Consider the following 24,071-nt stretch of genomic DNA (forward strand, 5'->3'; position numbering starts at 1 on the left):
TCTCTCTCTCATCTCTTCCTCTCTCTCTCTCCCCCCTCTCTCTCTCATCTCTTCTCCTCTCTCTCTGCCCCCTCTCTCTCTCATCTCTTCCCTCTCTCTCTGCCCCCCTCTCTCATCTCTTCCTCTCTATCTCTGCCCCCCCTCTCTCTCATCTCTTCCTCTCTCTCTCTGCCCCCTCTCTCTCTCATCTCTTCTCTCTCTCTCTGCCCCCTCTCTCTCTCATCTCTTCCTCTCTCTCTCTCTGCCCCCTCTCTCATCTCTTCCTCTCTATCTCTGCCCCCTCTCTCTCTCATCTCTTCTCTCTCTATCTGCCCCCTCTCTCTCTCATCTCTTCCTCTCTCTCTCTGCCCCCTCTCTCATCTCTTCCTCTCTATCTCTGCCCCTCTCTCTCTCATCTCTTCCTCTCTCTCTCTGCCCCCTCTCTCTCTCATCTCTTCCTCTCTCTCTCTGCCCCCCCTCTCTCTCATCTCTTCCTCTCTCTCTCTGCCCCCTCTCTCTCTCATCTCTTCCTCTCTCTCTTTGCCCCTCTCTCTCTCATCTCTTCCTCTCTCTCTCTCTGCCCCTCTCTCTCTCATCTCTCTCTGCCCCCTCTCTCTCTCATCTCTTCCTCTCTCTCTCTGCCCTCTCTCTCTCTCATCTCTTTCCTCTCTCTCTGCCCCCTCTCTCTCATCTCTTCCTCTCTCTCTCTGCCCCCTCTCTCTCTCATCTCTTCCTCTCTCTCTCCCCCTCTCTCTCTCATCTTTTCCTCTCTCTCTCTCTGCCCCCCTCTCTCTCATCTTTTCCTCTCTCTCTCTGCCCCCTCTCTCTCTCATCTCTTCCTCTCTCTCTCTGCCCCCTCTCTCTCTCATCTCTTCCTCTCTCTCTCTGCCCCCCTCTCTCTCTCATCTTTCTCTCTCTCTCTGCCCCCCTCTCTCTCATCTCTTTCTCTCTCTCTCTGCCCCCTCCTCTCTCATCTCTTCTCTCTCTCTCTGCCCCCTCTCTCTCTCATCTCTTCCTCTCTCTCTCCCCCCTCTCATCTCTTCCTCTCTATCTCTGCCCCCTCTCTCTCTCTCTCTTCCTCTCTCTCTCTCTCTCTCTCATCTCTTCCTCTCTCTCTCTGCCCCTCTCTCTCTCATCTCTTCCTCTCTCTCTCTGCCCCCTCTCTCTCTCATCTCTTCCTCTCTCTCTCTCCCCCCTCTCTCTCTCATCTCTCTTCTCTCTGCCCCTCTCATCTCTTCCCTCTCTCTCTCTGCCCCCTCTCTCTCTCATCTCTTCCTCTCTCTCCCCCTCTCTCTCTCATCTCTTCTTCTCTCTCTCTGCCCCCCCTCTCTCATCTCTTCCTCTCTATCTCTGCCCCCTCTCTCTCATCTCTTCCTCTCTCTCTCTGCCCCCTCTCTCTCTCTCATCTCTTCCTCTCTCTCTCTGCCCCCTCTCTCTCTCATCTCTTCCTCTCGCTCTCTCTGCCCCCTCTCTCTCCTCTCTTCATCTCTCTCTCTCTGCCCTCTCTCTCTCTTCTCCTCTCTCTCTCTGCCCCCCTCTCTCTCTCATCTCTTCCTCTCTCTCTCTGCCCCCTCTCTCTCTCTTCCTCTCTCTCTCTCTGCCCCCTCTCTCTCATCTCTTTCTCTCTCTCTCTCTGCCCCCTCTCTCATCTCTTCTCTCTATCTCTGCCCCCCTCTCTCTCTCCCTCTCTCTCTCTGCCCTCTCTCTCATCTCTTCCTCTCTCTCTCTGCCCCCCTCTCTCTCTCATCTCTTCTCTCTCTCTCTCATCTCTTCCTCTCTCTTTCTCTGCCCCCTCTCTCTCTCATCTTCTCTCTCTCTGCCCCCTCTCTCTCATCTCTTCCCTCTCTCTCTGCCCCTCTCTCATCTCTTCCTCTCTATCTCTGCCCCCCTCTCTCTCTCATCTCTTCTCTCTCTCTCTGCCCCCTCTCTCTCTCATCTTCTTCTCTCTCTGCCCCTCTCTCTCATCTCTTCCCTCTCTCTCTGCCCCCTCTCTCTCATCTCTCCTCTCTCTCTTTGCCCCTCTCTCTCTCTCTCTCTTTCCTCTCTCTCTGCCCCTCTCTCTCATCTCTTCCTCTCTCTCTGCCCCCCTCTCTCTCTCATCTCTCTCTCTCTCTGCCCCCTCTCTCTCTCATCTCTTCTCTCTCTCTCTGCCCCCTCTCTCTCTCATCTCTTCCTCTCTCTCTCTGCCCCCTCTCTCTCTCATCTCTTCTCTCTCTCTCTGCCCTCTCTCTCTCATCTCTTCCTCTCTCTCTCTGCCCCCTCTCTCTCTCATCTCTTCCTTCTCTCTCTGCCCCTCTCTCTCTCATCTCTTGCTCTCTCTCTCTCTGCCCCCCCTCTCTCTCATCTCTTCCTCTCTCTCTCTGCCCCCCTCTCTCTCATCTCTTCCCTCTCTCTCTGCCCCCTCTCTCTCTCATCTTTTCCTCTCTCTCTCTGCCCCCCCTCTCTCTCATCTTTCCTCTCTCTCTGCCCCCCTCTCTCTCTCATCTCTTCCTCTCTCTCTCTCCCTCTCTCTCTCTCTCTTCCTCTCTTTGCCCCCTCTCTCTCTCATCTCTTCCTCTCTCTCTCTGCCCCCTCTCTCTCATCTCTTCCTCTCTCTCTCTGCCCCCTCTCTCTCTCTCTCTTCTCTCTCTCTCTGCCCCCCTCTCTCTCATCTCTTCCTCTCTCTCTCTGCCCCCCTCTCTCATCTCTTCCTCTCTATCTCTGCCCCCCTCTCTCTCTCATCTCTTCCTCTCTCTCTCTGCCCCCTCTCTCTCTCATCTCTTCCTCTCTCTCTCTGCCCCCCCTCTCTCTCATCTCTTCCTCTCTCTCCCCCTCTCTAGAAGATCTCTTCTCTCTCTCTCTGCCCCCTCTCTCTCATCTCTTCCTCTCTCTCTCTCTGCCCCTCTCTCTCTCATCTCTTCCTCTCTTCCCTCTCTGCCCCCTCTCTCTCTCATCTCTTCTCTCTCTCTCTGCCCCTCTCTCTCATCTCTTCCTCTCTCTCTCTCTGCCCCCCTCTCTCATCTCTTCCTCTCTATCTCCCCCTCTCTCTCTCATCTCTTCCTTCTCTCTCTGCCCCCTCTCTCTCTCTCATCTCTTCCTCTCTCTCTCTGCCCCCTCTCTCTCTCATCTCTTCCTCCTCTCTCTCTCTGCCCCCCTCTCTCTCATCTCTTCCTCTCGATATCTCTCTGCCCCCTCCTCTCTCCTCTCTTCATCTCTCTCTCTGCCCCCTCCTCCTTTCTCTCTCTCTCTGTCCCCCATCCCTCTCCTCCTCACTCTCTGCCCCATCTCTCCTCTCTCTCTCTGCCCCCTCTCTCTCTCTCTTCTCTCTCTGCCCCCTCTCTTCTCTCTCTAACCTCTCTCTGCCCCCTCTCTCTGTCCTCTTCCTCTCTCTCTCTGCCCCTCACCTCTCTCTCATCTCTCTCTCTTTAATGTTTCTCTTCTCTTTCCTCTCTCTGCCCCCTTTCTCCTCTCTTCCTCTCTCTCTGCCCCCCCCTCTCCTCTCTCTCTGCCCCCCCCCCCTCTCTCCTCTCTCTCTGCCCCCCACCCCTCTCTCCTCACTCTCTGCTCCCATCTCTCTCTCTCTCTCTCTGCCCCCCTTTCTCCTCTCTTCCTCTCTCTCTGCCCCCCCCACCCCTCTCTCCTCACTCTCTGCCCCCATCTCTCTCTCCATTCGCTCTCCGTTCTCTCTCTCCTTACCTCAGAGCCTCCTCGTCTCGGTCCTGGCTGCCTGTTTCAAGCCTGTTGATGGCGGCTGGTAGTCCTGGTAACCCGGCCTGCTGCTGCAGCCTCTCCTGCCTGTATCTGTTGAGCAGAGCCTGGGTGAGCTGGGGGTCCAGTAGGCCCTGCCATGAAGCTGCAGCCTGGGACTTTCCCATTCTCATCCCCTGCTCTGTCTCATCGTAGTCTGGGGGATAGGGCACCTGGAAGTCCCCTGGCCCCTGGATCTCCTCACCGCCCTCCTCTCCGGGCCCCTGGACATCAACTTCACTGAGGAGGCGGAGCAACCCGGCCAAGTATGCTGTTTCTTGCTCCCGCCTCTGGTCGTTCTCCACCAATTGCTGCAGAGCCTGTCCTAAGCCCTGCCCCCTCCACTCCTCTGGTTGATAGAGCAGCTCGTTACCCCCCCGCCGGGTTAAGACGTCAGCCGACTCGCCAGGATAGGACATCATCCCGGCCTCGTACGGCAGTGAATCACGGAGGTCTCTGCGGAGACGCCTAACCCCGCCTCTTGTGGCATCCAGACCTTGTCCCTCCACGCCACGGGCAGCAGACAATGACTGAGAGAGTAAGAGAGAGAGTGATAGAGAGAGAGACAGAGAGAGAGAGAGAGAGAGAGAGAGACCGAGCGAGACAGAGAGAGACAGAGAGAGAGAGAGAGAGACAGAGACAGAGACAGAGAGACAGAGAGAGAGACAGAGAGAGAGAGACAAGACAAGAAGAGCCTTCTATGCCATCAAAAGGAACATAAAATTCGACAGGATCTGGGTAAAAAATACTTGAATCAGTTGTAGAACTCATTGCCCTTTATGGTTGTGAGGTCTGGTCCTGGAGCTCTGTTCACAAACAAACAGACCCCAACAGAGCCCCATGACAGTCACAAAATTAGACCAAATCGAATCATGAGAAAACAAAAAGATAATTACTTGTGCACTCTGCCCACAAAATGAGGTGGAAACTGAGCTGCACTTCCTAACCTCCTGCCCAATGTATGACAATATTAGAGACACATATTTCCCTCAGATTACACAGACCCACAAAGAATTAGAAAACAATTTTGATAAACTCGGATATCTACTGGGTGAAATACCACAGTGGTCCATCACAGCAGCAAGATGTGTGACCTGTTGCCACAAGAAAAGGGCAACCAGTGAAGAACAAACACCATTGTAAATACAACCCATATTTATGCTAATTTATTTTCCCATTTGTTCTGTAACCATTTGCACATAATATGACATTTTAAATGTCTCTATTCCGTTGGAACTTTTGTGAGTGTAATGTTTAATGTTTACTGTTCAATTTGATTGTTTATTGAACTTCTGTTTATTATCTATTTCACTTTGAAGAACCCTTTTTGGTTCCATGTAGAACTCTTTAGGATTTAATGTGGAACACTTTCCACAAAGGGTTCTACGTGGAACCCAAAAGGGTTCTCTACCTGGAACCAAAAATGGTTCTCCTATGGGGACAGCCGAAGAACTGTTTTGGAAGTATTTTTTCTCTCTAAGAATGTATCTATTCATTTTATATTCATGTCCATCATCCATTTCATACAATATGTTGCTAAATGTTTGCTAAATGTTAACGAATTTGCAAAATGTATGATATTTTTACGAATTCCAATTTGTTCTGGCTAACGTTAGCTAGGTGGCTAATGCTAACGCTAATATATATGTTTTTGTCGTTAAACGTAATCATATATGTTGACAATGAGACAGTTGCTCAGTAGCTTATTTTATTGAACCTTTATTTAACCAGGAACGACCCTTGAGGTTAGAAACCTTTTGAGAGGTCAACCTACGTGTGGAAGAAGAGCTCTCACTTTAATGACAGGCTTTAAACTAGTTTTTCCCATCGCCCCTCCCTTCCTCTCCTCTTTTCCTATCGAACTCTCCAGCCCCCATCCCCCCTCCTCTCTTCCACCCCTCCTCCTCCTTTACCCTCATCTCCTCTCTTCCTCCCCTCCTCCTGTCTTCCCCTCCTATACTCTTCTCCACTCCTCTTTTCCATCCCTCTTCCTCCTTTACCCTCACCTCCTCTCCTCCGCCTCATCTCCTCTCTTCCTCCCCTCCTCCTTCTTTACCCTCCTTTCCTCTCCTCATCTCCTCTCTTCCTCCCCTCCCCCCATTTTCCACTCCTCTACTCTCCTCCCCCTCCTCCTCCCCCTCCTTTACCCTCCTCTCATCATCTCCTCCTCTCCTCCCGTCCTCATCTCTCTCTTCCACCCCTCCTCCTTCTTTACCCTCCTTTCCCCTCCTCCTCTCCTCCACCCCTCCTTCTCTCCTCTAATTGCCTGTCCTGTCCCCTCCTCCTCTCCTCCTCTCCTCCTCTCCTCCACCCCTCCTCCCCTCCTCCTCTCCTCCCTCTCCTCCACCCCCCTCCTCCTCCTCTCCTCCTCTCCTCCCCTCCTCCTCTCCTCCTCTCCTCCCCTCCTCCTCTCCTCCTCTCCTCCTCTCCCCTCTCCTCCTCCTCTCCTCCTCTCCTCCCTCTCCTCCTCCTCCTCCTCCTCTCCCCTCCTCCTCTCCTCCTCTCCTCCTCTCCTCCTCTCCTCCCCTCCTCCCTCCCTCCTCCTCCTCTCCTCCCTCCCCTCTCCTCCTCTCCTCCTCTCCTCCCTCCCTCCTCCTCCTCCTCCTCCCTCCCCTCCCCTCCCCTCCTCTCCTCCCTCCTCCCCCTCCTCCTCTCCTCCTCTCCTCTCCTCTCCTCCCCTCCTCCCCTCCTCTCCTCCCTCCTCCCTCCCTCTCCTCCTCCTCTCCTCCCTCCTCCTCTCCTCCTCCCCTCCTCCCCTCCTCCTCTCCTCCCCTCCTCCTCCTCCTCCTCCCCTCCCTCCCTCTCCTCCCCTCCTCCTCTCTCCTCCTCTCCTCCTCCTCCTCCTCCCCTCCTCCCCTCCTCCCCTCCTCCTCTCCTCCCCCTCCTCCCCTCCTCCTCCCCTCCTCCCCTCCTCCTCTCCTCCTCTCCTCCACCCCCTCCTCCCCTCCTCCCCTCCTCCTCCCTCCTCCTCCTCCTCCTCCTCCTCCTCCTCCCCTCCTCCCCTCTCCTCCCCTCCTCCTCCCCTCCTCCCCTCCTCTCCTCCCCTCCTCCTCCTCCTCCTCTCCTCCTCTCCTCCTCCTCCCTCCTCCTCCTCTCCTCTCCTCCTCCCTCCCTCCCTCCTCCTCCTCCTCCTCCCCTCCCTCCTCCTGTACAATCCTGACTTCTCCCACACACATCCTTTCATTTGTAGAGTGAGTCAGAGGAGTGTGGGGTCAGTGCTGCTCAACAAACATTGTGTCCTTATTCACACACACACACACACACACACACACACACACACACACACACACACACACACACACACACACACACACACACACACACACACAGGTGAGGCTGGATCGGGGTCTCAGAAGTTCCCACCTCCCCAACCTCTATCTATCATCCTCTCTTCTCTTCCTTAGGAGAAACTGCCAGCCAGGACTGTTTTCATAACTCAGGATCTGCTGACTACAGCACTAGAGGGGCTCCAGCCAGAACGTTCTCCTGTGATTTATAAAACCTTTACCCATCATCCTTGATACGCACAGAATGTTCTTCTGTAGACAAATTATCACGCTATTTCTTCTTAAAAGTGTTTAAAAGTGGTATGATCTATGTTAGGGATGTCGGTGGCTACACTAGTATAGATTTTAATTGAATTATTTATTAAGTACAGATTTGTTATGATTGAGGTGAGTCACCCCTATAAAATGTCAAGCGGACTTCTGACACCTGATGGAAAGTGCTGTATGTGTTAATAACATCCATTACATTGTCCAGTGATTATGGATTCAACCTAGGATTACCTGTGACTCCAAGGAGATTTGATTGGCTAGCTAGGTGGTTAATAATGAATAAAGGTTTGACGTGGTTTGATTGGTTACCTGTGACTCCGAGGAGATTTGATTGGCTAGCTAGGTGGTTAATAATGAATAAAGGTTTGACGTGGTTTTGATTGGTTGGCTGGGAGAAGACGTAGTTTGATTTCCCAGTTAGGTGGTTAAAAGATCTGACCAGATTGGTTAGGTGTGTTTCATCCAGCCAGGGCTCTGGGGTCTGTATGTACTGAATGAGTCAGATAGTGTTGCCAGAAATACGACTGTGATGGCGTTAGTGTTATGACTCACAGAGTTTGTGTTATGACTCACAGTGCTGCTGCAGTCAGTGAGTTTTGATGGCGCTGAAGTTTTGTGTGTGTGTTTTTTTAAAGGCGAAGGGATGAATCTGGTTGAGAGAATGCCAAGAGGGTGCAAAGCCGTCATCAAGGCGAAGGGTGGTTACTTTGAAGAAGCTCAAATATAAAACATAATTTGATTTGTTTATTATTTTATTTATTTATTTTATTATTTTATTTATTTATTTTTATTATTTTATTTATTTATTTTATTATTTTATTTATTTATTTTATTATTTTATTTATTTATTTTATTATTTTATTTATTATTTTTATTATTTTTTTATTTATTTTATTATTTTATTTATTTATTTTATTATTTTATTTATTTATTTTATTATTTTATTTATTATTTTTATTATTTTATTTATTTATTTTATTATTTTATTTATTTATTTTATTATTTTATTTATTATTTTTATTATTTTATTTATTTATTTTATTATTTTATTTATTTATTTTATTATTTTATTTATTTATTTTATTATTTTATTTATTATTTTTATTATTTTATTTATTTATTTTATTATTTTATTTATTTATTTTATTATTTTATTTATTATTTTTATTATTTTATTTATTTATTTTATTATTTTATTTATTATTTTTATTATTTTATTTATTTATTTTATTATTTTATTTATTATTTTTTTGGTTACTACATGATTCCATATGTGTTTATTTCACAGTGTTGATGTCTTCACTATTATACGACAATGTAGAAAATAGTACAAATAAAGAAAAACTCAAGAATGTGTCCAAACATTTGACGGGTACTGTATAATCTGGTGGGCTTCTCCATGCATCGTGGAGACCAGATGAGCAGGTGTTTTAAGGGAGCAGTTGTTTTAAGGGAGGAGGTGTTTTAAGGGAGCAGGTGTTTTAAGGGAGCAGGTGTTTTAAGGGAGCAGGTGTTTTAAGGGAGCAGGTGTTTTAAGGGAGCAGGTGTTTTAAGGGAGCAGGTGTTTTAAGGGAGCAGGTGTTTTAAGAGAAGTTTTAACAGAAGCTGGTGCACAATCTCTAATGTTAAGGAAGTGTCACATTTTTGGTGTTTTCATGATACGCTGCAGCTGCAGAGCAGGTGTTTTACTGCAGACTGCAGTACCTCATTACACTGCAGAAGCTGCAGTGCACTGCAGACCATACCTCTAATGTTACACTGCAGAAGTGTCAGACCATGCAGACCATACCTTTTGCAGACCATCGCCTGAGTTAGAATACCTCATGATACGCTGCAGACCATACTGCAGACCATACTGCAGACCATACTGCAGACCATACCTCATGATACACTGCAGACCATACTGCAGACCATACTGCAGACCATACCTCATGATACACTGCAGACCATACCTCATGATACACTGCAGACCATACCTCATGATACACTGCAGACCATACCTCATGATACACTGCAGACCATACCTCATGATACACTGCAGACCATACTGCAGACCATACTGCAGACCATACCTCATGATACACTGCAGACCATACTGCAGACCATACCTCATGATACACTGCAGACCATACCTCATGATACACTGCAGACCATACTGCAGACCATACTGCAGACCATACCTCATGATACACTGCAGACCATACCTCATGATACGCTGCAGACCATACTGCAGACCATACCTCATGATACACTGCAGACCATACTGCAGACCATACCTCATGATACACTGCAGACCATACCTCATGATACACTGCAGACCATACCTCATGATACGCTGCAGACCATACCTCATGATACACTGCAGACCATACTGCAGACCATACTGCAGACCATACCTCATGATACACTGCAGACCATACCTCATGATACACTGCAGACCATACCTCATGATACACTGCAGACCATACCTCATGATACACTGCAGACCATACCTCATGATACACTGCAGACCATACTGCAGACCATACCTCATGATACACTGCAGACCATACTGCAGACCATACCTCATGATACACTGCAGACCATGCCTCATGATATGCTGCAGACCATACCTCATGATACACTGCAGACCATACTGCAGACCATACCTCATGATACACTGCAGACCATACCTCATGATACACTGCAGACCATACCTCATGATACACTGCAGACCATACCTCATGATACACTGCAGACCATACTGCAGACCATACCTCATGATACACTGCAGACCATACTGCAGACCATACCTCATGATACACTGCAGACCATACCTCATGATACACTGCAGACCATACTGAGGACCATACCTCTTGATAAGCTGCAGACCATACTGCAGACCATGCCTCGTGATAAGATGCAGACTATTTTTCAAGATTTGTCGTAGCTTTCTATTTACCACTAGAAACCGATGTCGGCACTAAGACGATACTCAGCGAGGTGTATTTGGCCATTAGCAAACAGGAAAACGCTCATCCAGAGGCGGCTCTACCCGTGGCCGGTGATTTTAACGCAGGAAAACTGAAATCCATAATAACATCATTTTTTACTTTTACTACAAAACCAGAAACACATACAAGACTCTCCCTCGCCCTCCATTTGGCAAATCTGACCATAACTCTATCCTCCTGAATCCTGCTTACATGCAAAAATTCAAACAGGAATTACCAGTGACGCGCTTAATACAGAAGTGGTCCGATGAAGCGGTTGCTAAGCTACAGGACTGTTTCACACAGACTGGAATATGTTCCGGGATTCATCTGATAACAACTGAGGACCACATCAATCACTGGCTTCATTAATAAGTGCATCGTAGACGTTGTCTCCACAGTGACCGAACAACCACACTGAGGTAAAGGCTAGAGCTGTCGCTTTCAAGGAGAAGGGACACTATAATCCAGACGCTTATAAGAAATCCCGCTACGACATCCAATGAGCCATTAAAACAGGCAAATCGTCAATACAGGACTGAGATCGAATCGTACCACACCGGCTCTGACGCTCGTCGGATGTGGCATCACAGATTACAAAGGGAAACCCAGACGCAAACTGTCCAGTGACGTAAGCCGACCAGAAAAGTTGAATGTCTTCTTTGCTCGGCAAAGGCAAACAACAATGAACCATGAGAACACCAGCTGTTCAGGACGACCGCGTGATCTCGCTCTCCGTAGCTGTGAGTAACACCTTTAAAAAGCTTAACATTCACAAGGTCGCGAGATGGTCGCCAGATGGATTAACAGGATGCATACTTAGCTGGTAAATGTCTTCACTGACATTTTCAACCTCTCCCTGACCCTGTCTGTAATACCTAGGAGTCCATCATAGTCCCTGTGCCCATAAACGACAAGGTAACCTGTCTAAATGACTATTGCCCAGTACCATTCACATCTGTAGCCATGAAATGCTTTTAAAGGCTTGTCGTGGTTCACGTCAACATCATCCCCAAAACCCTGGACCCACTCCAATTCACATACCTCCCCAACTGATCTACAGATGACGTACGTGAGAGTGTGGTTCATAGACTACAACTCAGCGTTCAACACCATCGTGCCCACAAAGCTCATCACTAAAGCTAAGGACCCTGGGAATAAATTCCTCCCTCTGCATCTAGATCCTGGACTTCCTGACGGGCCGCCCCCCAGGTGGTGAGGGTAGGCAACAACACATCCGCCACGCTAACCCGCTAACCCTCAACACGGGAGCCCCTCAGGGGTTCGTGCTCAGTCCCCTCCTGTACTTCCTATTTACCCACGACCGCGTGGCCGCGTACAACTCCAACACCATCATTACGTTTTCTGACAACACGATGGTGGTAGGCAAAGACATCACTGGGGCCAAGCTCCCTGCCATCCAGGACCCCTATAGCAGGCATCAGAGGAAGGCCTTAAACATGTTCAAATACTCCAGCCACCCAAGTCATTGACTGTTTCTCTCTGCTACTGCATGGCTAGCGGTATCGATGCACTAAAACTGGAACCAAGAGGACCCTAAACAGCTTCAACCCCACAAGCCAAGCTACCCGGACTCCTGTATCTTCACTGAACCCACTTTGTACCAAGTCTTTTGCCTCATCACATACGCTGCTGCTACCGTCTCTTATCTATTCTGTTGCCTAGTCACTTGCCTAGTTAATTGTTGTTCATATTAACCTGGTCCAAGATCTGTTTGTGGTGTAGGTCCAACTCCTTTTGTCGTTGTTATGCAAAACACAATTAGCAAGATGTTGATATGAGCGCAGAGAGACAGAGAGTGGGCTGAGATGGTCTTTGAGACCAGAACACTTCCCTTTAGACAGTCCTTCAGACTGAAACACCTCCCTTCTGATGGTCCTTCAGACTGGAACACCTCCCTTCTGATGGTCCTTCAGACTGGAACACTTCCCTTCTGATCTTCTGATGGTCCTTCAGACTGAAACACCTCCCTTCTGATGGTCCTTCAGACTGGAACACCTCCCTTCTGATCTTCTGATGGTCCTTCAGACTGGAACACTTCCCTTCTGATCTTCTGATGGTCCTTCAGACTGGAACACCTCCCTTCTGATCTTCTGATGGTCCTTCAGACTGGAACACCTCCCTTTAGACAGTCCTTCAGACTGAAACACCTCCCTTCTGATGGTCTTTCAGACTGGAACACCTCCCTTCTGATGGTCCTTCAGACTGGAACACTTCCCTTCTGATCTTCTGATGGTCCTTCAGACTGAAACACCTCCCTTCTGATGGTTCTTCAGACTGGAACACCTCCCTTCTGACGGTCCTTCAGACTGGAACACCTCCCTTCTGATGGTCCTTCAGACTGAAACACCTCCCTTCTGATGGTTCTTCAGACTGGAACACATCCCTTCTGATGGTCCTTCAGACTGAAACACCTCCCTTCTGATGGTCCTTCAGACTGGAACACTTCCCTTCTGATGGTCCTTCAGACTGGAACACCTCCCTCCTGATGGTCCTTCAGACTGAAACACCTCCCTTCTGACGGTCCTTCAGACTGTAATGGATGGAGAGGGGCTAAGGACCTGCAATAGACTAGCGTCCTATCCAGGGTGTGTGCTCACCCTCAAGGCCCTACATGACTGCACCCTCCTACCTCTCACAGCTCCTCCAGCCCCACTACCCCGTCCGCTTCCTACGCTCCTCCGACCTCGGGCATCCTGGTGGGCTTTGCACCATGGGCGGACAGCGTCTCTGCTGCCCCTTGCCTTTGGAATACCCTGGCCCTTCATGTCGGAGCTGCCGATAGCATTGATAGTTTTAAAACCAGGTATGAGACCTACCTGTTTCGAGGGGCTTGTGGAGTACAAGCCTAACACTGTACTGACTTCTCTCTATCCATTATAATCCTAACACTGTACTGACTTCTCTCTATCCATTATAATCCTAACACTGTACTGACTTCTCTAAAACCATTATAATCCTAACACTGTACTGACTTCTCTAAAACCATTATAATCCTAACACTGTACTGACTTCTCTCTATCCATTATAATCCTAACACTGTCACTGTACTGACTTCTCTAATCCATTATAATCCTAACACTGTACTGACTTCTCTAATCCATTATAATCCTAACACTGTACTGACTTCTCTAAAACCATTATAATCCTAACACTGTACTGACTTCTCTAATCCATTATAATCCTAACACTGTACTGACTTCTCTAATCCATTATAATCCTAACATTATAATCCATTATAATCCTAACACTGTACTGACTTCTCTAATCCATTATAATCCTAACACTGTACTGATTTCTCTAATCCATTATAATCCTAACACTGTACTGACTTCTCTCTATCCATTATAATCCTAACACTGTACTGACTTCTCTCTATCCATTATAATCCTAACACTGTACTGGCTTCTCTAATCCATTATAATCCTAACACTGTAGTGACTTCTCTAAAACCATTATAATCCTAACACTGTACTGACTTCTCTAAAACCATTATAATCCTAACACTGTACTGACTTCTCTAAAACCATTATAATCCTAACACTGTACTGATTTCTCTAATCCATTATAATCCTAACACTGTACTGACTTCTCTAAAACCATTATAATCCTAACACTGTACTGACTTCTCTCTATCCATTATAATCCTAACACTGTACTGACTTCTCTCTATCCATTATAATCCTAACACTGTACTGACTTCTCTAATCCATTATAATCCTAACACTGTACTGACTTCTCTAATCCATTATAATCCTAACACTGTACTGACTTCTCTCTATCCATTATAATCCTAACACTGTACTGACTTCTCTCTATCCATTATAATCCTAACACTGTACTGATTTCTCTAATCCATTATAATCCTAACACTGTACTGACTTCTCTCTATCCATTATAATCCTAACACTGTACTGACTTTCTATCCTCTAATCCATTATAATAACACCTAACATCCATTATAACTAACACTGTAGTGACTTCTCTAAATCCATTATAATCCTAACACTGTACTGACTTCTCTAAAACCATTATAATCCTAACACTGACTTCTCTAAAACCATTATAATCCTAACACTGTACTGACTTCTCTCTATCCATTATAATCCTAACACTGTACTGATTTCTCTAATCCATTATAATCCTAACACTGTACTGATTTCTCTAATCCATTATAATCCTAACACTGTACTGACTTCTCTAAAACCATTATCCATTATAATCCTAACACTGTACTGACTTCTCTAATCCATTATAATCCTAACACTGTAGTGACTTCTCTAAAACCATTATAATCTCTAATCCATTATAATCCTAACACTGTACTGACTTCTAAAACCATTATAATCTAACACTGTACTGATTTCTCTAAAATCCATTATAATCCTAACACTGTACTGATTTCTCTAATCCATTATAATCCTAACACTGTACTGACTTCTCTCTATCCATTATAATCCTAACACTGTACTGACTTCTCTCTATCCATTATAATCCTAACACTGTACTGATTTCTCTCTATCCATTATAATCCTAACACTGTACTGATTTCTCTAATCCATTATAATCCTAACACTGTACTGACTTCTCTCTATCCATTATAATCCTAACACTGTACTGACTTCTCTAATCCATTATAATCCTAACACTGTACTGACTTCTCTAATCCATTATAATCCTAACACTGTACTGACTTCTCTAATCCATTATAATCCTAACACTGTACTGACTTCTCTCTATCCATTATAATCCTAACACTGTACTGATTTCTCTAATCCATTATAATCCTAACACTGTACTGACTTCTCTCTATCCATTATAATCCTAACACTGTACTGACTTCTCTCTATCCATTATAATCCTAACACTGTACTGACTTCTCTCTATCCATTATAATCCTAACACTGTAGTGATTTCTCTCTAATCCATTATAATCCTAACACTGTACTGACTTCTCTCTAATCCATTATAATCCTAACACTGTACTGACTTCTCTAAAACCATTATAATCCTAACACTGTACTGACTTCTCTCTATCCATTATAATCCTAACACTGTACTGACTTCTCTAATCCATTATAATCCTAACACTGTACTGACTTCTCTCTATCCATTATAATCCTAACACTGTACTGATTTCTCTAATCCATTATAATCCTAACACTGTACTGACTTCTCTCTATCCATTATAATCCTAACACTGTACTGACTTCTCTCTATCCATTATAATCCTAACACTGTAGTGATTTCTCTCTAATCCATTATAATCCTAACACTGTAGTGACTTCTCTAAAACCATTATAATCCTAACACTGTACTGACTTCTCTCTATCCATTATAATCCTAACACTGTACTGACTTCTCTCTATCCATTATAATCCTAACACTGTACTGACTTCTCTAATCCATTATAATCCTAACACTGTACTGACTTCTCTCTATCCATTATAATCATAACACTGTACTGATTTCTCTAATCCATTATAATCCTAACACTGTACTGACTTCTCTCTATCCATTATAATCCTAACACTGTACTGACTTCTCTCTATCCATTATAATCCTAACACTGTACTGACTTCTCTCTATCCATTATAATCCTAACACTGTAGTGATTTCTCTCTAATCCATTATAATCCTAACACTGTACTGACTTCTCTCTATCCATTATAATCCTAACACTGTACTGACTTCTCTCTATCCATTATAATCCTAACACTGTACTGACTTCTCTAATCCATTATAATCCTAACACTGTACTGACTTCTCTCTATCCATTATAATCATAACACTGTACTGATTTCTCTCTAATCCATTATAATCCTAACACTGTACTGACTTCTCTAAAACCATTATAATCCTAACACTGTAGTGACTTCTCTCGATCCATTATAATCCTAACACTGTACTGACTTCTCTAATCCATTATAATCCTAACACTGTACTGACTTCTCTCTATCCATTATAATCCTAACACTGTACTGACTTCTCTCTATCCATTATAATCCTAACACTGTACTGACTTCTCTCTATCCATTATAATCCTAACACTGTACTGACTTCTCTCTATCCATTATAATTAACACTGTACTGATTATTCTTAATCCATTATAATTAACACTTACTGACTTCTCTAAACCATTATAATCCTAACACTGTATGACTTCTCTCTATCCATTATAATTAACACTTATTATTATTAAAACCATTATAATTAACACTTAGTGACTTCTCTCTATCCATTATAATCCTAACACTGTACTGACTTCTCTCTATCCATTATAATCCTAACACTGTACTGACTTCTCTAAAACCATTATAATCATAACACTGTATATATGTCTCATCTGATTTGTCTCTAGTCGTGTCTTTACTATGTGTTTTTAAGTGATTTGATGTTTTATTCTTGTGGCACATTACAAATAAAACGTATTATTATTATTGTTGTTGTTGTTGTTGTTGTTGTTGTTGTTGTTGTTATTATTATTATCATCTACATCATGCTGACTCACGCTACAGAATCATTCTGCACTACGGGCTGTTCTGGTTACATCTTATACAGCAATACTTCCCTTCCAATAGCATCTCCTTCATATTACACCCGCCTTCAAAATGTCCCCAGCTACTAGCCAATCAATCTCTTGGGTGACTCAAATTCATGAAAAATGTCCCCCACTTGTCTTTTTGCCACATAATATATTATTTTAAAGACACCTACACATCTTTAAAGACACCTACACATCTACACATATTTAAAGGCATCTACACATCTTTAAAGGCATCTACACATCTACACATCTTTAAAGACATCTACACATCTTTACATACATCTACACATCTACACATCTTTAAAGACATCTACACATATTTAAAGACATCTACACATATTTAAAGACATCTACACATCTTTAAATACACCTACACATCTACACATCTTTAAATACATCTACACATCTACACATCTTTAAAGGCATCTACACATCTTTAAAGACATCTACACATCTTTGAAGACATCTACACATCTACACATCTTTGAAGACATCTACACATCTTTAAATACATCTGCACATCTTTAAAGACACCTACACATCTACACATCTTTAAAGACATCTACACACACATCTTTGAAGACATCTACACATCTACACATCTTTAAATACATCTACACATCTTTAAATACATCTACACATCTTTAAAGGCATCTACACATCCAGAGATAGAGATAGAGAGAGAGGGGGACAGAGAGCCAGAGAGAGAGGGGCAGAGAGAGAGGGACAGAGATCCAGAGAGAGAGGGACAGAGAGCCAGACAGAGAGGGACAGAGAGCCAGAGAGAGAGAGAGACAGAGAGATAGGGACAGAGAGCCAGAGAGAGAGAGACAGAGAGAGGGACAGAGAGATAGGGACAGAGAGCCAGAGAGAGAGGGACAGAGAGCCAGAGAGAGAGAGACAGAGAGATAGGGACAGAGAGCTAGGGACAGAGAGCCAGAGAGAGAGAGAGACAGAGAGTTGGAGAGAGAGAGACATGGAGCCAAGAGAGTTGGAGAGAGAGACATGGAGCCAAGAGAGTTGGAGAGAGAGACATGGAGCCAAGAGGGGGAAGACATGGAGCCAGAAAGAGAGAGAGAGAGCCAGAGAGACATTAAGAGATAGAGAGGAGAGGTCATGAGCAGATGAGCTCCTGCATTTTTCAGTATGTTCTTAAAAAAGATAGATTTAGAGTTGGATAAAATTAGATTTTTTTTGTCAGGAACATTTACAGGATGCTACCCTCTACAACATAACCTTCACTCCAAATCAGAACTCCAAATCTATAACCTGATTTTGGCCGGAATGACGGAATCACCTGGAAGGCTTACAATTACCAAAGATTATTATTCCACCACAGGAAACAATCTGGAAAACATCAGAAACCTGAAAACACCGTCCAACCTGGAACTGAGTGAGTCATGTTCAGTCTGAAGCTACATTTTATTTCCAAAAGCCAAGAAGAAAAATACATTTCACTACTTTATTATGGTGCTAAATTAAGGCTGCTAAAGCTTGATACAGCTTCAATTAGCACTGACGTGTCAGGTAAGAATGTCAAAGCCCTTTAGCCCAACAATGGCAGGAGAGTCACACTGTCTACTCCAACCAAATGGAGAGGCATTAGAAGCTGCCTCCCGCTGTTCAGAGGTAATTAAAATACAGTACCTTGTGTATGTAATGAATAATAAGGCAAGAAAAGATTACAAAATGAACCTCCTTATGGAAAATCAAGAGACACTTTTTGCTGACTATTATAAAAATGGGAACATCAGCAACCTTATCTTCCACACAAACCATCCCCTGGCATGGCACAGTGCTATATTAGCACACTACCCCTTTGTTAAGAGAGGGGGGGTTAACAAGGGGTGGACACTCAGGATACTAGACAACGAGGACTCTGAGTCAGCTAATATAAACCTCTATAAGTCTGGAACAGTAATGGTACAGGGCAACCCCAAACAGTTTCAACTGGACTTTCACCAAATCAAAGAATAAGCCCAGCAGGAGAAGCTCTCCCTTGAGAAAGACACCCCCACCCCGAACGGGTCAGACCAGACCTCTTCATTATATAACCCCACAGACGAGCCACCCCCAGCGGAAAGTCAACCTCCCAGCACAGAGTACTACCCCCTCATTGAAATGAAGGATACATTCACCCAGCTGGAGGTAAGGCAGGTGGAGCTGGAACAGCAGGTGATTACAGTCCAGTCAGCACAGACCCAGACAACAGTCCAGCACAACAACACCCCATTAACCAGACCCGGAGAGCTGGAGGTGGAGAGAGACATATCTGCACTCTGGACTGTGGTGAGACAACATCTACAAGAGAAAGAGCTGGAGCAGGAGAAGAACCGAGCACTAGAGGAGAGGATCAGACTGCTGGAGGAGAGGGTGATGGGGATGGCGTGTGACAGAGAACAACCCATTAGAGAGGTGGCCACCCCCCACAGAGAAGCCCGCAGAACAGCCCACCCCAGACCCTGACCACATTGATATCACAGCAGGACAGACATATTAAGAACCCCAAGCCCAGGGGATCTCACCCCCTCTGAGCACCCCCCATGTCAGCCACCCTGATAGACAAGAACAACCCCCCCACACCCACTGAGGACATACACAAGACACAGACACTCCTTATGGACTCAAACGGGAAATATACCCTTTTCCCCAAACACAGTGTGTCTAAACTCTGGTGTCCATACACCCATAACGCCCTAGACCTTCTGTCTGAGGACCAACTAGGGTCACCCAGTCACATAATAATACACACAGACACAAACGACCTGAGAACACAGCAGGAAAGGGTGGCCACAGCACTGAAGGGAGTGATTGAAAAAGCTTCTTCTACTTTCCCCAACAAGTGGTTATCTCCACCCTGCTACCACAAAAGACTTCCACCCTGCTACCTACCATACTGCGGGTAAACGCAAGTATTTCCCATGATTGTGCCTCAGAACCAAATGTTTTCCTGGCCCACCACTCCACCCTGGACAGCCTTTATGACCAAGTCCCCTATACAAGGCAGCAGTGCCCACCTTCGCTCGGACCCTAAAGGACATCGCTCTCAAACGCAGCCCCAACACTTCACACAGGAGCAACAGATCAATAGCCACCCCGCCCAGACCAGCGAGACACTCTCCCAGACCTGCTGGACGCCCCCCTCCCCAGACCCACGCCGAGAGGACCTACATCCAGACCACAACACCACCAGCCACATCCACACCCGCATCCCAACCAATCAACACCCCCCCCAAGTCAACCATGCCCACACGCCATTTAGGCCCCCTCAGATCAGACCTATGCCCCTCTTGCCCACCGAATGCATCCCACCCCCACAAAGAGGGCCCCAACATGGAAGTCACACATACACCCAGGCCGTGAGCGGGCAAACAGGCCCAACCCCCAGTCTTACACTAGCCCAAGACAATGGACCAAGACAATGGAATGTACCAGACGCTCAGCAGGCACACACTTACTGGCCTGAGGCCAAAGCACACGACCAATAACATCGAACACTTTAAGGAACACAAAGCCTTCACAATCTCATCCTGGAATATCCAAGGCCTGAGGTCATCTGCCTTTGGATTAAGAGCAGGAACCTGGACGTCATCAAGTAAATCGGAAATACAGACATTGTCATCCTACAAGAAACATGGTATAGAGGAGACAGACCCACTGGTTGCCCTCTAGGTTACAGAGAGCTGGTAGTCCCATCCACCAAACTACCAGGTGTGAAACAAGGAAGCGACTCAGGTGGTATGCTAATTTGATATAGAGCAGACCTAACTCCCTCCAATAAATTAATCAAAACAGGAACATTTGACATTTGGCAAGAATTTCAAAAGTGGTTAAAAGTGGCTAGAAATTCAAAAGGAAATGATTTTAACAGAGAAAAATGTCCTCCTGTGTGCTACATATATTCCCCCACTAGAATCTCCATACTTTAATGAAGACAGCTTCTCCGTCCTAGAGGGGGGAAATCAATCATTTCCAGGCCCAGGGACATGTACTAGTCTGTGGCGACCTAAATGCCAGAACCGAACAAGAACCTGACACCCTCAGCACACAGGGGGACAAACACCTACCTGGAGGTGACAGCATTCCATCCCCCATATGACAGCATTCTCTCCCCTCTCCCCCAAGGCACAACTATGACAACATAACCAACAAAAACAGGTCACAACTCCTGCAGCTCTGTCGCACACTGGGTCATAGTCAATGGTAGGCTTCGAGGGGGCTCCTATGGTAGGTACACCTATAGCTCATCTCTTGGCAGTAGTACTGTAGACTACTTTATCACTGACCTCAACCAGAGTCTCTCAGAGCGTTCACAGTCAGTCCACTGACACCCTTATCAGATAACAGCAAAATCACAGTCTACTTGAACAGAACAGTACTCAATCATGAGGCATCAAAGCCAAAGGAACTGAGTAATATTAAGAAATGCTATAGATGGAAGGAAAGTAGTGTGGAATCCCTTTTAGACAATTTCCTGGGTAAAACGTTCCACTGTAATAGTGAAGGTGTAAACTTGGCAGTAGAAAATCTTAACAGTATATTTGACCTCTCACCTTCCCTATCAAATCTAAAAATGTCACACAGAAAACTGAAGAAAATGAACAACAATCACAAATGGTTTGATGAAGAATGCAAAAACCTGAGAAAGAAATTGAGAAACCTGTCCAACCAAAAACATAGAGATCCAGAAAACCTGAGTCTACGCCTTCACTATGGTGAATCACTAAAACAATACAGAAATACACTACGGAAAAAGAAGGAACAGCATGTCAGAAATCAGCTCAATGTAATTGAAGAATCCATAGACTCTAACCACTTCTGGGAAAATTGGAAAACACTAAACGAACAACAACACAAAGAATTATCTATCCAAAATGGACATGTATGGGAAAATCACTTCTCCAATATTTGTGGCTCAACAAAGAACAAACAGCAAAAACATATACATGATCAAATACAAATGTTAGAATCAACTATTAAATACTACCAGAACCCACTGGATTCTCCAATTACCTTGAATGAACTACAGGACAAAATAAAAACCCTCCAACCCAAAAGGCCTGTGGTGTTGATGGTATCCTCAATGAAATGATAAAATATACAGACCACAAATTCAAATTGGCTACACTATACTCTTTAACATCATCCTTAGCTCTGGCATCTTCCCCAATATTTGGAACCAAGGACTGATCACCTCAATCCACAAAAGGGGTGACACATTTGACCCCAATAACTACCGTGGGATATGGCTCAACATCAACCTTGGGAAAATCCTCTACATTATCATTAACAGCAGTCTCGTACATTTCCTCAGTGAAAACAATGTACTGAGCAAATGTCAAATTGGCTTTTTACCAAATTATCGTATGACAGACCATGTATTCACCCTGCACACCCTAATTGACAAACAAACAAACCAAAACAAAGGCAAAGTCTTCTCATGCTTTGTTGATTTCAAAAAAGCCTTTGACTCAATTTGGCATGAGGGTCTGCTATACAAATTGCTATACAAATAGATGGAAAGTGGTGTTGAGGGAAAAACATATGAAATACATGTACACAAACAACAAGTCTGCGGTTAAAATTGGCAAAAAACACACATTTCTTCCCACAGGACCGTGGGGTGAGACAGGGATGCAGCTTAAGACCCAACCTCTTCAACATATATATCAACGAATTGGCGAGGGCACTAGAACAGTCTGCAGCACCTGGCCACACCTTACTAGAATCTGAAGTCAAATATCTACTGTTTGCTGATGATCTGGTGCTTCTGTTACCAACCAAGGAGGGCCCGACAGCAGAAACAAGATCTTCTGTTTTGTTTCTCTTTTGTTCCTTTCTGCACAGATTCTGCCAGACCTGGGCCCTGACAGTAAACACACAAAACACACAAACAACTATACACACCTCGGCCTAAACATCAGCACCACAGGTAACTTCCACAAAGCTGTGAACAAGGCAGGACGAGCATTCAAAAAGGAACATAAAATTCGACATACTGGTTGTAATTCTCAACGGGCTTAGCCCAGTTTATTGAGGGTCAATACAACTGCATTCAGACAAAAACATGTTTCCACCACCACAAGTATATATACTCCAATTTTGTAAAAAAAAATTATGGTTCGACAGGAAGAGGAAGTGATGGGGTAATAAACCATTGTTTCTCCCTTAAGGGGGATCTGACCTGACCTCAACCCCCTTGATGCCTAATCCAACGACCTCCACCCCTCTGGCAACCCTGTGACTTCCTCTCGTCCACCCAACACATTCCAAAGCCATCTGGCTCCTATAGATAAGCATTACCTTCTGATGTAAAAACCAGTCTCTATCACCCCTCAGATACTATACTGCTATTATAGTATAACAATGTTCCATGTTTAAACCAGAATCGAACAATACCAATTAGGATCTGGCTAAAAATACTTGAATGAGAGGGCCTCCCGGGTGGCGCAGTGGTCTAGGGAACACAGCATCGCAGTGCTAGCTGTGCCACCAGAGACTTCGGCCTAGCGTCGTCCAGGTTAGGGAGGGTTTGGCCGGCAGGGATATCCTTGTCTCATTGTGCAATAGCGACTCCTGTGGCAGGCCGGGTGCAGTGCACGCTAACCAGGTCGCCAGGTGCACTGTGTTCCTTCCAACACATTGAACAACACACAGAATGGCTTCCGACGTTGGATGCGCGCTGTGATAAGAAGCAGTGCGGCTTGGTTGGGTTGTGTTTTGGGGGACACATGTCTCTCGTCCTTCGTCTCTCCTGAGCCCGTACGGGAGTTGTAGCGATGAGACAAGATAGTAGCTACTAACAATTGGATACCACGAAATTGGGGAGAAAAGGGGGTCAAATTCAACAAAATGCTTGAATCAGTTTAGAACCCATTGAATCAGTCATAGAACCCATTGAATCAGTCATAGAACCCATTGAATCAGTCATAGAACCCATTGAATCAGTCATAGAACCCATTGAATCAGTCATAGAAGCCATTGAATCAGTCATAGAAGCCATTGAATCAGTCATAGAACCCATTGAATCAGTCATAGAACCCATTGAATCAGTTTAGAACCCATTGAATCAGTTTAGAACCCATTGAATCAGTCATAGAACCCATTGAATCAGTTTAGAACCCATTGAATCAGTCATAGAACCCATTGAATCAGTTTAGAACCCATTGCCCTTTATGGTTGTGAGGCCTGGGGTCTGTTCACCAACCAAGAATTCACCAAATGGAACAAACACCAAATTTAGACTCTGCATGCAGAATTCTGCTAAA

At 45.2% G+C, this 24,071-nt stretch overlaps 1 protein-coding gene across 1 annotated transcript in view; it reads right to left on the minus strand.

Annotated features, from left to right (window-relative positions):
• LOC135563138 (uncharacterized) overlaps window positions 1-24,071 on the minus strand; it is a 29,656-nt gene that overhangs the window by 1,764 nt on the left and 3,821 nt on the right. The window contains exon 2 of the mRNA XM_065006119.1: window positions 3,655-4,235. Coding sequence (XP_064862191.1) covers window positions 3,655-4,235 — 581 coding nt within the window. The remainder of the gene's footprint in view (window positions 1-3,654; window positions 4,236-24,071) is intronic.

This window comes from Oncorhynchus nerka, linkage group LG20, assembly GCF_034236695.1.
Source record: "Oncorhynchus nerka isolate Pitt River linkage group LG20, Oner_Uvic_2.0, whole genome shotgun sequence".
Taxonomy (NCBI): domain Eukaryota; kingdom Metazoa; phylum Chordata; class Actinopteri; order Salmoniformes; family Salmonidae; genus Oncorhynchus; species Oncorhynchus nerka.